Below are 13,891 nucleotides of genomic sequence, written 5' to 3'. Positions count from 1 at the left end.
GTACCCCATGCCAGGAATCCCATCCAGATGTTGCTCATTAATCCACAAGAAATGATGAGCCCTGTTGATGATGATGGTGATGCGTTCCATTATGGCTTTCCATCCGGGGAATTCTGGATGCTTTAAAAGTTTCCCCTTGCCCCTTCTGTCTAATGTATTAAAACCCCCAGCTCTATCTGCTGCTGCAGTGTCAGCTCTGAAATTTACATCTACTTCTCCAATTTATTTTATCCCTGGAAATGAGGGTTACTTATGCACATCTCACTGGGTTCTTGAGATTAAATAAGAAAATGTGGGTAAATCCCTTAGCACAGGGCTTGACCCTACATAGGTGATCAATCATGGTTAGCCCCTGTCTCCCCCTGAAGCTGCCAGATCTAATCTAAATGCGCCTGAACTTCTTCAAGCTGGTCTCTTCTGGTTTAAGCAAACTCAAGACAGTCTGGGCTGTGTAAAAACATTCCACGAAGGCAGGAACCAGATAGAATAGGTGTGCTGTGAAACCACAAAAATATTGGGTTTGGGCCTCTTTGAAGCTAGTCCCAACTAGTTTGAGCTTATCTGCACTCATTTGATCCATTGGTGATTGGCAAAGAGATAACATCGGTTTGAGATTGTTTAAACCAGTGTGAGATGGTCAGAGCCAATCTTACATGCTTTAGGCGTCACAAAGATACTCTTCCTAGCTTGAGCCCTCTTGACTCCCATGTTGGAGTCTGATGTGACTCCTGCTTTTTACAAGTTCAAATCTACCTGTGGCATATTGGCTCACCTCTGCTTCTGAATTGATTTCACCTTCCTACTTTTAACCGTCTCTTCCAGTCCAGCTTTTAATGGTCCAGCTTTTAAATGGTCCAGCTTTTGGAACCAGCAGAAGAAACAACCATCTTTAGCTTTTTTCCTTTAGAATAAAAGGTGAACTTTAGCTCTCAAGTGGATGGGTAAAAGGCTACATCGGTGAGCAATGAATCAGGCTCCTCTTTGTGAATCCTGGGTTCTTCATAGACCTCCTTGAGAATGTCCTGATATCATCTGCCCCACCCTGTTTCTTGGGGGCAGGCCCATTTCTTTTCAGAAGACCCCCTATGTGGTAACAAGAAATGGCACCTCACCCATTCTCAACATCTCAGACTTCCTAGCCCAGCATGGATTATGAAGTAGGGAAAGTGGGGAAGGCAGAATTTGGGCAGCGAGGTCTTCTTCCTCTTCTGGAGAGCAAGGGCATGAGGATGGCGGTGGACACACAGGAGTCAGCCTCAGGAAGTGCACGCTTCCATCCTGCAGGGAGCAAGCTCTGCTTCTTGTCTACGTGCGAATAGCCAGAGATGACACATTTGGGGTCAGGGCCCAATGTCCTCATCGTCTGGCCTCAAGCACATCACATTCTCTTTCTTGACTTAGTTTTCTTATTGATGGAATCCATGAGGTGGATGAGGCAGTCCTCTCTAAAGGCTCTTTCATACAGCACCAGCCTCTAACTATCCTTGGATGTCTTCTCTGTGCTTGGATGATGCAAACTACCTCACTTGTATTTCTGAAATTATTGTTTTATTTGTGGCAAAATATACATAATATAAAATTACCATCTTAACCATTTTCAAGTATGGTTCAGTACATTCATGTTGTTCTGCACCTGTCATCACTGCCCAGCTCTAAAACTATCTTTTTCTCAAACTGAAACTCTGTACTGACTACATACAACTCCCCATTTCTTCTTCCCTTGGATCCTGGCAACCACTATTACACTTTCTATCTTCTTTTAATGAATTTGGCTACTCTAGAAACCTCATTGAAGTGGCACATACTTAACTGTCTTTTTATGACTATTTTACTTAACGTAACGTCATCGTGATCACTCATGAAGTTCAACCATGATGTAACGTGAGTCAGAATTTTCTTCCTTTTTAAGGCTAAATAATATTCCATTATATGTATCTACTGTCTTTTGTTATTCACTTACCTAACAATGCACACTTGGGTTGCTTCTGCCTTTGGTGCTTGAGAGTTACACCACTGTGAATGTGGCTGGACCTTACCCACATCATCTCACTGGACCCTCACAAGGGTGCTGTGATTAATCTTGGTTTCCTGACTCTCTAGGAGGTCATATTCCTCGCTTGAGGTCACTAAGGACATATATAAGACGATGCAATGGATTACAGCTCTAGGGACAAGGAACCAAAGTCACTCACTGCAAAATGAGTGGCGGTCTACAGAGATTGCCCAGAGGGAACAGAGTGTTTAGGAGAAAGGGGATATGTTCCATATTCAAGATCACCGTTTTAGTAGCTCAATGCAGAGCTTCTTGTGCAATATTACACACACACTGTGAGTCATGCAGGTGGCTGCTTGCTACAGGTGGTCAACACGACCCACTTGTGTACCCAAACACAGTGACATATCTGCATGGAAGTACCATTGGTATGCAGAGTGGCATGCTGTCTGGTGCACCCAGTGTGATCTGGGTGAGCACGTTTTGGGGCATCAGCCATCCCACATGGCACTGTACAGACATGCACAGAAGTGGACAGCACAAGGGGCTCTCACACACAGCTTAAGAATTGCAGTTGGGCATACTCTGATTCCTAGGTGCAAGGTATACTTTATCCCCCCACCTTTAAATCTTAACAAGTTTGGGCCGCTATTAAAATTGATGCACACCTCTATTGTTGTGCTTGTCTGTTTTTCTGCCCCAAACTTGTTATACAGTGATACAATCTAACAAGTAGGGTGTTTATGTGCAGCTTGGCCTGAGCTGGTGACAGCAGGCAGCAAGACCCAGGCACCAAATCAGCTAGTCCTGGTGTGATCCCCACTCCCTGGTGGTATGAGGCTTATTAGCAGGAAGTGGAGACTTGTCTCCAAGGATGCAGTAATTTTTGAGAATCTTTCCTGCCTGGAGCCACTGTCAGTGAGTTCTGATGCAGCTGAGCCACCTGGAGGCCTGCTATTGCTGGGGCCACAGCCCAGGCCCAGTTCTGTCTGGCAGAAGCACTGGGTCCTCTCAGGCCTGAGCTCAGACCCAGCCTGGGTGGGGCAAAGCAAGACAGCCAGCGCCCTGGCGAGGGCACAGTGGCAGCGCTGCCACCGCCACCTTCACTGCTGCATTTAATAAGAAACTGAAATAAAGTGCTGTGTTAATTAAGTCACAGCCCATGTGAAGTCAGCTGTTACCAGCAGCAGGAAGGGTTTTCTGAACCACCTGAGGCGAGATGGCTGGTTTTTGTGTAAGACATATGCTAACTACAGAGAGAACTGAGGACTGTGGCCATGCTTGGCTCAAAAGAGCTGTCACCTAGTCGCTCCTGGTGGGTGCCAGTCTGGGGTGTGGGTGAGCCGTGTGCCAGGGAGAAGGGAGGGCAGTCGGAGCTCCTGTGTCTGTGCCCATACATGGTGCAAAGACCGCCTGGGCCTTTTCACCCACTACCTAGACCCACCACTGGGCACTGGCTGCAGCCAGGTCTGGGGGGCTAGATGTTCATGCCTGCAGCTGTGCCAGCTCTGATTACAGTGAGAGGGCTGGGCAGCTGGAAAGTGTCCGGGAGGAGGGTCATAACCTGGTGGCCTCAGAGGTGGGATCTGGAGGGCCCTCATCGAATTGGTCCTCACACCAGAGTCAGTGCCTTTGACACCAAACACTCCTCTCAAGGGTGTTTCCAGTTTTGACCCAAGTACCACATTTAAGGACTTTTTCTGATTTTAACCCATGTGAATGTCCAGCTATAGTCCTTGTGAGCGACTTCTCCCCTATTATTATGCCTTTCCTTTAAAATCCTCTTTGCATAATTCCTCTCTTTAAATACTTTAGGTGAAAGGGCACCTAGGATTACATTGTTTCTGAGTCCTTAAGTACTCAAAATCTCTTTGGGGTCTCCTTACATGCGTGATACCTTTGCTGGTCATAAAATCCAGACTCTCTAATCTTTTGCCTCAGAAACCTCCATCCTGTCCCCTTTATCTTCTGACTTAATGGCGCATGGGAAAAATCTTCTGCCAATAAGAGGTCGCTCCCTTGTTGTTAATAATAACCTCACTGCTATTTATTTTATTTATTGAGGGGGTTTGCTTGCATCTGTGTGGGGTTCCTCATTCTCGACAATCACAAATATCTGCAGAATACACTTACGGGTGGTTCAGTACACCTCTCACCGTTTGTTTCCATCCAGTGTCTAGGGTTATACTGTGGTTGTTTTTATTTGATAACTGTTTTGGACTCTGCTAGGAAGGTGCCCTGCAAGCCTAATGAGGCCCCTCTGCCTCTCTCCTCTTTCCTTTTCCCTTCTGTCTTCTCTTCCTTCTCTCCTTCCTTTCTTTCCTGAGACTCAGGTACTCATTGCTGGCAGCCTCCAGAGTGTGTGTCAACCCACAGACTTACAAGTAACAAAGCAGAAGCAGTTCTACTTTTTCTTCTGGGGGATCTGGCATTTCTTTTGTATTGCAGAAGTGAGAAAACCCATTAATTTTGAAACAAATGTATGCAAATACATTTATTAATATAGGAAATAGGAAAATCAGTTATTGCTTCCTTTATAAATAATACAGGCTTAAGTTTTAAAGATATTACTTTTGCTAAAATGCATTAGACAGCTGTGAAAAAAATAACATTTTTCTTTGTGGTAATATCTTTAACCAGATTTGTAGCACTAACAATATTTCCTATGTATATATTATTTTTATTTAATACAGGTAATCTTTTTATTACCAAATCATATTGTTTCTCAGGAGATTACCATCAGCACTCATAAAAGCTGCAAAAGGAAAGCAGGACGAAGCGGAGGCATCAATCTCCCGCGGATGCAGGGCTCCGGCTGGCTGCAGATTAAATACACAAAGCTCTTAATACGTTTCAATGAGTGACTCGTTAGGTGCAGATTTATTTAGAAACACTCTTCCCTCCATTTTGTTTCCATTTCGATTTGAATATGAGAGTGGACAGCATCCCTTTTCAACCAAGAGCAAAATGACCTTGGAGAAAGGTCACATCTTTAAGCCCCTCCTCCCCGCCCCCTGTTTCTGGTAAAGACCCCAGAAGTAACTAGGTCTCCTGGTGTCCCTGTCTCTGTGCAGAGAACTATGAGTCAACTCTCCAGGTACCCAGGTGTGGGCTGCTTCAGGAGTGTGGCAGGATTTCTCTTCTCAGAAAGAGCTGAGTCCTCCTGACCCACAAATAGTAGATTATTTGCCCCAGGCCCAGGGATCCCCCACTAAGTTGGCACAACAGGACCTTTGGAGTTTCATTCATGAGTGTGTGTGGGAGTGAGTGTGGGGGTGAATGGAGAGCTCTCACCAAGGAACTTGCTGCTCAGCCACTGAGGGGAGGCCTGGAGGCCCATGGGCACCCGCACAGAATGACTTCCACAGCCGCTCACATCAGCACTTTTTCCTTGCAGGGGGGAGGTTTCGATGTGGCAGATAGAATGTTTCACAGTGTGAAAAACACATGGGAGTCGGCCTCCAGAGAGAACATGAGTGATGTCAGGGAACTGACCCCTGAATTCTTCTACCTGCCCGAGTTCTTAACAAACTGCAACGCCGTGGAGTTTGGTGAGTGAGGCCTGGGCAAGGCTCTTTCTTGCAGCTTATAGGTGGTCATGACTAACTTTATCAATTTCTTTACTGAGCAACTGACCAAACAGGTCTTTCCCCAGACCAGTGTGGTTGGTGTGTGGTAAAAAAGCAGGATCTGAGGAAGGGTGCCTGGTCCCAGGCTGCCAGAACTGCTCTGTGCCCACCCCCGACCCTTCTTTAGGGGGTCCTTAGGCCTCAGTTTGCAGTGAGGAGGTGAGCAGAGAACAGGAGCCCAGGTCTGGCAAGGCCTTCTGTGTGATTCCAGGCAAGCCCATGGCCTCTCGGACCCTTTGTTCCACAGACAGGTTAGCCTGGGCTCCGTGAGTAAGACCCAGAGATGCTGAAACTCCTGGGAATATTGTTGGGTGGCATCCAAAGGCAGCTGTGCAGGCCTGCTGGCCGCTCCTCTTGTACCTACCCCAATTGAGCCTGACTTTAGGAAGTCACATCAGGCAGGTCCCTAGTGACTGTGTGTAGACCTTGGGGACCTGCACGGCAAATATCAGGGGACTTGTGGAGATATATGGTCCAAGCCTGGGGCAACATATAGGCAGAAGGGGGAGGTGATAGCCTTCCCTGTAGAGGGCGCTGGAGAGTTGTAACAAGTACACACTGGCAAGCCAGTGTTCCCTGCCAAGGGCCCTCTTTCTTCCTCCAAACAGCCCAGAAGGGCGTATACCTCAAGCCAGATCAGGGGCCAGGCCAGGGGACACAGATGAAGACATCCGGCTGCAGCCTCAAGCACTCACCTCCTGTGTAGTTGTTTGCAACCCAGCTGCCTAGGGAACATTTAAAATGTGCCCAGGCCCAGAACCAAACCCAGCAAGTCTGACCCCATAGAATTTGGTGACATCAGTAGAGTTCAGATTCTTAAGATACTTCCCATTCATTAAGGAAGAGACCCTAACAAAACAAAAGGCCACTCTCACAAGACATGGTAAAGCCCATTGAAGGAGAAAGCCAAGAGGAGGTGGCTGGTCAGCCTGGGGTCGGGCATGCACTGGAGGGACCACACCCACTCTGTCTGGGGAATGAAGCCAGGGGCCTCTGCCAACAGGAGGGTTTTAGCTGTAGAAACGCCAAGGCCAGGTGACCTCAGGAAAGTCAGGAAAACAAGGGATTATTGAGCATCTATTTTATGTGCAAGCACTTTTTCAGATACTGAGAATTTAGTTGAGTCTCTCGGGTAAATTTCCTGAAGGTGTTTGTATTCTGTGCAGGGAAGGGAGAAGGGAATAGAAAATATAGACAAACTGCAATGCTATGCCATGAAGAGAAGCCCTATGGAGGAAATAGGCAGGAAGAGGACTTGTGAGTGACTCAGACGCTGCTTGAGAAGGTGACAGCTGGGCTGAGGCTGAATAATGAGAAGGACCACTTCAAGCCCAGCCTTGTCAGCCAGAGAGAGGAGGGAGAGTTTTTATTCTAGTTCCAGTCTGAAAGCTCTGGAGGGTTTAAGCAAGATAATAACTAATGTTTATTGAACAATCCTCGTGGGCCTGGAATTTTTCTAAGCACATTTTGTGCATTTTCTTTTTTAATCCCTATACCGGCCCCATGAGGTAACAGGTAGGAAGTGAATCCCAAAGAGGTTAAGCAACATGTTCACAGTTGTGCAGCTAATGGGTAGAATAGACTCGGGCTTTTATCCAGGTTCCTCTTCTTAATGTCTGGGGAAGCTCCCTCTGAAAGCTTGCTGTCCTTACTTTCAAACTGGAGAGAAAATGCATAAATTATAGAGTTGGATGAAGATTCAATATAACAATGTGTGCCAAGCACCTAGCATAGTGCCCTGGCATAGAATTAGGTGTTCAAAATACAATAGCGTTTGTTATTATCTCCTTATTGTTTTAGCACTGTATAAAAAGCACCCAGATGAGAGGGCATGGAGTAGGGTAAGGCAGACATACAATGATGACACTAGAATCATTTCATGCCTGTGAATCAAACAGACACTGCCTGGGAAGCCAGGGCCTCGTGGGAGGGTCAAAGGCTTACAGGTCAAGTAGGGATACTGCAGGCAGACAAGGGAGGGGGCACCCAGACAGAGGCAGGAGGCAGTGTGGCCTGTGCAGGATGCAGCTCACAGCCTGATCTGCACAGAATCTGCAGTCCTGGACAGCACAGTGCTTACAACCCTTTCCCTCATCCAGTTTGGGCTCCCATTCACCCTAAACTCTGATGTTTCTCACTCCATTCAGGCTGCATGCAGGATGGAACAGCGCTGGGGGATGTGCAACTCCCTCCCTGGGCTGATGGGGACCCTCGGAAATTCATCAGCCTACATAGACAGGTGAGTTGACTGGGGTCACAGCAGAGTCCCTGGTCTCCGAAATGAGGACCTCACTGTCCCCTCAATGTCCACAGAGGCTTTCTGTCCAAGTGGAGTGCTAGCAACAAGCAATTCTAGGCTCTTATGCTAGGAGAACCTGGAGAGGGAGGATTGGCTCTGTGCCCCAGGTTGGCCTTAGGTTCTGAGCTTTTTAAGAGCTCCATTAGGCTTTGCCCTTGTGCCAGTTTATTGTGGGAATCACTGGGGGAAGCAATTCAGATTCTTATTGGGTGGAGGGCAAGTTAATGTCCTTAGCCAACCCTGCAGACAGGACCATGCCCTGGATCATTCTGCCCAGTGTAGCTCAGAGAAAGGTTGGAGGGCCTGAGCGGCTACCAGTGGCCAAAGGAATTGCCAAGACTAGGCAGCACTTGGTTTATTACCCAGAAAAGCTGGTGTTCATGGAGGCCAGGGACCATTTTGCAATGCATTTCCTGGGTCAGATGCCTGGGTTAGCATTAAGCACATAAAAATGTGTTCAATATCATCAGTCATCAGGGAAACATACATTAAGACCACAGTGAGCTGCTACTACACATTCACAAGAATGTCTAGTTAAAATTTAAGAAACTGAGAAAACCAAGAGTAAGCAAAATGTAGAACAATCAGAGTTCATCACACATTGCTGGTGGGATAAACAAAAAGACACAGCCACTTTGGGAAAAAGCATGGCAGCTTCTTATAAAGTTGAAGATGAGTTTGCCATATTACCTAGCAATTCCACTTGCAAGTATTTACCACCACCACCCCCCAAAAAAGAAAACATATCCACAGGAAAGTGTATACATAAATATTTATCCATTTTATTTATTTTAATTAAAAGCAGAAAACAACCCAAATATCCCTCAACTGGCAAATAGAGAATCAAGTGATACACTTACACAGTGGAGCATAAATATAGTAATAAAAAGAAATGTATATATAAATATATAAAATAAAAAGAATATAGATATAGCAATAAAAAGAAACAGATTGTGGCTACATGGAAGGACATGGATGAATCTCAAAAACACTGTCCTAAGCAAAAGAAGCCAAAGCCCAAAGCTAAATCCATGGGATTTTATTTATGGGACATTCTGGAAAAGGTAAAATTATAGGGAAGAAAAGAGATCCATGGTTTGTAACATCTGATGAGCAAAAAAGGAAGTATAAGAACTTCTTGAATTGATATGAATGTCTTACACCTAGATTATGGGGTGGTTATGTGACTTCACGTATTTGCCAGAACAATATTTTTTAAAAGGGTGAATATTTTTGTATGTAAATTATACATCAAAAAAATAATTGGAGACAGGACTGACAGTAACTACAAAGCTGTGCCTTTTCCTCTGCCCTTTTCCCTTGGCAAGGAGAAAATTCTTCTCTGGTTTATTCTTGGCTCCTGATATTTAATCCAACAATCGTTCCTCCATAGCTCACTAGTCTGGAGTACTTGGGCCAGAGATGAGCTTGACCCTCAGGGGCAGCAGCCCTCTCCCCAGAAAAGTTCTTGGCCTGCAATGAGTGAACAAATTCACTCTACAGATCTGAATGCAGGTGCCGGTGTTTTTGTGGGAAGGAAAAGTCTTCCAATAACCACACAAATAACAGGAAAACTGTAATTGCAAAGAGTGCTACAAAGAAGAGACATGCTGAGAGATAGAGAGAAATGAGACCAGGGAAACTGGGCAGTGCTGATCACAGTGAGGCCACCTCCTTTGGTGAAGGTTAGATTTCCATAGATTATGATGTGAATGATCCACATCAGTGAAAATGTCTGTGTAAAAATCCCCTACTGCATGCCAGCAGTAAGAATCATAGCAAAAATTGCCATAGCAAACTTTTCAGAACTCTAAAAATCAACCAAAGGTTTGGAATAATCAGGGACTATTCCCTCAAGATAAATGGCTCAATTTTGGTTAGAACAACTTTGTGGTGTATTAACACACTATTACCATTTATCCTGTCTAGTTCTATACTAGCCTTGAAGACCAACAACCCACAATCACTGTGAAAACCACCCGCCGCCTTGTGAGGTCTCGGGTGTCCTGCATGTCTGCCCACTTGGTGCCCATCCAGCCCGGGGGGCATCAGCTCCCCTGTACAGAGCCAGCTCCAGCATCCTGCTGCACGGGCTCTTCCTGACCTTTGCGGTGGGGGCACAAGTCTGTAAAGAGGCTGCATTTTCATGCTTTTTGGGTTTTTGTTACAGGCTTTGGAAAGTGACTTTGTCAGTGCCAACCTCCACCACTGGATAGACCTCATTTTTGGGTACAAGCAACAGGGGTCAGCTTCCGTGGAGGCTGTTAATACCTTCCATCCCTACTTCTACGGTGACAAAATGGACCTCGGCAGTGTCAGTGACCCCCTGATCAGGAGCACGATCCTGGGGTTTGTCAGCAACTTTGGACAGGTGCCCAAACAGGTACAGCATGCCATATCCTTTATCTTGCTTACTGCAAAGAGTGTGTGCATTATGAACTTGGGGGTGGGGAGGGGAGAAAGTGGGGGGCATTTTCTCCTGGGATAAGAGCAAAAGAGAAGACTGGAGAGGGTTATCCTTCCTGTGTCGTCAGTATCAGGTCTCGGCCCTCAGTTACCACCTGATGCTGATGAAGGTGATGATGTTAGTAATGACAGTGAGGAAGGCTACATTCATTTTGATGTATGTTATAGACACTGTGATAAAGCCACAGGATGTAATTCTCATATATGTAGCTACCCTATTGTATCGTTGTGAATGAATCAAAATACCAAGTGTTCGATTGTGCCTGAAATGTGCTTAGAGCACCCGATAAATATTAGTTATCAGTATGGTTATCTCAGTGAACCTTTCATGAGCTCTGGGTATAGGATTTATTTTTTTAAAGATCTAGAAACTGAGGTTCTTTTGAGACTAAACAAATATCTAGCCAATAATGTCATCATTAGCAGATGACAGAGTTAGAGCTCTAGCCCCATCTGACTGGTTCTAAAGCCTGCACCACATTGCCACCAGGCAAGAGCATCAAGTTCTGCCCCCTGGGCCCCTGGCCAAATTGCAGGGGTCTCACCTGAATCTTTTGCTCTCCAGTCTCCATCCCCCATCAGGATATTCAGGAAGTGATGTGAGGAAGTGCATTCATGTTGATATCCTGGTGAATGCAGTGTGATGAGGCGTTTATTTAACTATCCCAGCTGTTAAACTCAAGCTTAGTTCAGCGTAGAGATGTTTTATCCTTGAGAGAAGCCATCTGGGTTGAGAAGCCTGGCCCCATGGGCTGGAGTCCCAGCCTGCACTGTCAGGAGCCACGCTGGCAGCTGTGTACACAAATGCAGCCAATTCCAGGACCATCTGGGCGACAGACTTCCCCACATGAGGCCGGTTGGGCTCATCTCAGTCACTGCAAAACTAATAACATCTTTCCTATTTGACCTTATCTGCCCTGCTCAGGTTTGCTCAAATCCCAGATTAGGGGGATAGGAGAGGTGCCTGGGTGACTTGGAGAATGGGTGGCATATCCAAATGTGGGTTTGCCCAGGAAAGACACTGTAGACAGAATATCAGAAAAGAGCTGACGTAGCCTGATGATATCATTCCTTTACTTTAAAAAATTAGCATAATACAGATAAAGTAATTAAACAATTCAAAATAATACCAGCACTATCCAAATGTGTCTTATGTCACATAGTCCCAATCCTTGTCCTCAAGCAAAAATATTTTCATATCAGTGTAGCTTGGAATGCACACAACTTTTTGTTCTTATTCTACTTAATGATCTATCTTATGGACTTTAAAAACATTTCTAAAGAAGGGGAAAAACTCTCAGAATATAAGTACAAAACAATGGCTACCTGGGGGAAGAGGGTTGGGGTGAGTAAGCTGGGTAAAGTGAGTCAATTATTTGGTAGTAGACCGAAACTACTTTTGATGATGATTATAACATACAGATGTTGAATTATAATGCAGTATACCTGAAACCTCTATAATGTTTTAAACCAATGCATCAATAAATTTTTAATTAAAAAAATTCTAAATAGTCATCAGTATTAGAATTCTTCAAGTGATCCCAGCCAAAAGACAAGATTAAAATGCTTCAGGACCTTGCACTGTTCCATCAAGAGGCTGTGCCTGCAAAAGCTGTTGCAGGACCCCACCTGGGGTCTTGCAAAGGACATTCTTTAATGCTTATTTTAAAATCATAGTTCTGAGAGCCCAGCATCTAAACAACGACTGTCACTGAGCCAAGGGTGTTCTGAGAACCACCCTTTCAGCTGCCCACCATGCTGTCTCTGCCTGTTCCCCCTCAATGGCTATTTCCATGGGGAGCAGAGAAATATGCCCCTTAGCTGGAAAAAGCAGCAGGGCAGGAGCACAGCAAGGGATGGCTGGGTAGAGGGATTGCTAGAGTGGCCTCAGGGCACTCCCTGGCCCAGCAGCATAGCCTCGCACTCCATGCATTGCCCAGTTATGCAAAATGGCCCTTCATTAATAAGAAGAAATTCACACACAAAAAATAAATATACTAGAAAGTTATAAAAAAAAAAAGTTTGGCATTAGGGACAATTTGACAGCAGAAAGCTCAGAAAAATGAAAGTAAGAAAAGCCACTAGCAGGGTTTGCTCTTTGGAGTATTTGAATGGATGCTCTTAAAGAAGCCGGTGCCTAGATGCAGGTGCCTGCAGAGAGTTTAAGGTAAAGGAAACAGATCTGAGAAATAAGCGATTGAAGACGGACAGGTGATTGGGGGAGGGAAAAAGCCATAGCTCATCCGTGATATGAGAGCTGCAATCCCTCCAGGGAACTGGGGGCTACTTGATGAGTCATCCTTTCCCCAAGCAGTTTGGAGAAGAATTTCTAAGAAATGCCAAGAGTTTTAGATTTGGCAGCCTAGAGGGCTGTCTCCGCCAGCCCTGCTCTGTGACTTTGAGAAAGTAGCTATCCACCGACTCCCCAGACCCCTCGTCTGCAACCTTCAAGGCTTGAGCCAGATGGTTCTGTGTGTGCCCACCCCAGGCAGGACCGAGCCGGGCCCAGGCACTGCCAGGAGTGGAGGTGCAGCTGGGACTTGTGTGGGGGTGACTCTTCCTGGCTGTCGCTAATGGCCTGCACTGTGTGCTTCTGTCCCCTTGCCTCTCCAGCTCTTTACTAAGCCCCACCCGGCCAGGACCGCAGCAGGGAAGCCTTCACCAGGAAAGGATGTCTCCTCACCTGCCGGCCTGCCAGGCCACCCACAGCCCTTCTTCTATAACCTGCACTCGCTGAGGCCGTCCCAGGTCACAGTAAAGGGTAACTACCTGGCCGGGCTCTGTTGGGTATCCTCTCCCAGAGCTGTCCCTTCAGTGACTCTCGTTCCTCTGGAGACTCAGGGGTGCAAATATGGGCAGGGTCTCGGGGATGACTGGATGACTGTGTCTGCAGTAACAGCAGGGATCTGGGGTGGCCCCTGCTCTAATGTGTCTGGGACCACCCCTGTTAGAGTCTGACTTATGAAGACTCACCTATCTATCTCTCTGCCTGAGACACACACCTCTTTCTCTCTCACACACACATGTGCGCACGAGCGCGCGTGCACACACACACACACACACACCCCTCTTCACTAAAGCCTAATCTAGGGGAGGCCCAGGTTTCCTGAGGGAGGGACAGCCCAGCCCTGCCACTCCCTGGAGAAGCTGTGCATGTGTGCAGAGACTGATGTCTCTGCCACCCAGGGTGCACACTGCTTTTGGGAAATCCCACTATCAAGAACAAGATTCTGGTCCCAAGAAATATAATAAGGTCAGTTTTGTTGGGCTCTCTTGATGTGCCCTTTTCCCCCCTTAAATCCAAGTATACCCAGCCCTGTTAGATATGGCACCTGAGAGGAACAGGGCAGGCAGAACCCTCCTCAGGCCCATGTGACTTTGTTACCATCTGCCCCAGCGGCCTCACATTCTCCTCCCCAGGCGTTAGCTTTTAAGAGACACTGAACACCTGCAGGGCCACATGCTTAATTTACGTGCTAAGTCTGGGAGGAACAGAGGGCCAGG

The 13,891-nt window shown here is 46.4% G+C and overlaps 1 protein-coding gene across 1 annotated transcript in view; it reads left to right on the top strand.

Annotated features, from left to right (window-relative positions):
• Positions 1 to 13,891, top strand: part of WDFY4 (WDFY family member 4) — a gene marked incomplete at both ends in the record, with an annotated part of 204,919 nt that overhangs the window by 177,504 nt on the left and 13,524 nt on the right. Inside the window, 4 exons of the mRNA XM_084245258.1 lie at positions 5,391 to 5,544; positions 7,770 to 7,861; positions 10,092 to 10,304; positions 13,001 to 13,148. Coding sequence (XP_084101384.1) covers positions 5,391 to 5,544; positions 7,770 to 7,861; positions 10,092 to 10,304; positions 13,001 to 13,148 — 607 coding nt within the window. The remainder of the gene's footprint in view (positions 1 to 5,390; positions 5,545 to 7,769; positions 7,862 to 10,091; positions 10,305 to 13,000; positions 13,149 to 13,891) is intronic.

Source organism: Talpa europaea (genome assembly GCF_964194135.1).
Source record: "Talpa europaea genome assembly, chromosome: 10".
Taxonomy (NCBI): domain Eukaryota; kingdom Metazoa; phylum Chordata; class Mammalia; order Eulipotyphla; family Talpidae; genus Talpa; species Talpa europaea.
This window is presented reverse-complemented; position numbering and strand designations above follow the sequence as displayed.